Here is a 676-nt window from a genome sequence, read left to right as displayed (position 1 = left end):
CCCTTCATATTAACAGAAGTGGCAAATCTTTTTCTTTCTGCTTTCGTTACTAAGTCTAATAGTTTTATTGACATGTAGATAATGTAATTTAATAAGATTAACATAATAATATTGCTGATGATATCATTAGTACTAAAGAATTTAACAGTGGCAATAATGATTTAGTTATTAATGATTAAAAAATATCGTTAATATCATAATAGGGGTAATGTTACTGATAATGTTCGCAGTGATAATGATAACTGAAAAATATATTAACAATCATGATTCTACAATGATGATTAATTTATAACATCATCAATAATGACTCTGCATGAACACTGATAATTAATAGAACTGAAAGATAAACATAAAAAATAATGAGTCGAAACCGTTTCAAACTTCCTTTCCAGACCATAGTGCTGTGGAAAAATCGCTTCCCTTGGTCCAGGAAGCTGTCGTATCGCCTCAGAGTCCTGCACCGGCCGCTGATCGGGGCCATGCGAGTGTATCTCAGTTCCGGAAAGACTTTGTTGCTTGATTCTGGCAACATTTATGACGGTCGTTTGACTGGCGGAAGGTTCGGGCCATTTTGCTTCTCTCAAGGAAAAGTCATGTGGGCGAATCTGCAGTACAAGTGTAATGGTTTGTTGATGTTGGTTGATGTAAGAGTCGATCTGAGTATAACTGAGGTAGG

General features: G+C 35.7%; 1 protein-coding gene across 1 annotated transcript in view; it reads left to right on the top strand.

The window, feature by feature from the left end:
* LOC119591177 (cartilage oligomeric matrix protein-like) overlaps positions 1-676 on the top strand; it is a 14,802-nt gene that overhangs the window by 4,341 nt on the left and 9,785 nt on the right. Inside the window, exon 12 of the mRNA XM_037939886.1 lies at positions 393-624. Coding sequence (XP_037795814.1) covers positions 393-624 — 232 coding nt within the window. The remainder of the gene's footprint in view (positions 1-392; positions 625-676) is intronic.

The sequence above is a fragment of the Penaeus monodon genome, chromosome 28 (assembly GCF_015228065.2).
Source record: "Penaeus monodon isolate SGIC_2016 chromosome 28, NSTDA_Pmon_1, whole genome shotgun sequence".
Taxonomy (NCBI): Eukaryota; Metazoa; Arthropoda; class Malacostraca; order Decapoda; family Penaeidae; genus Penaeus; species Penaeus monodon.
This window is presented reverse-complemented; position numbering and strand designations above follow the sequence as displayed.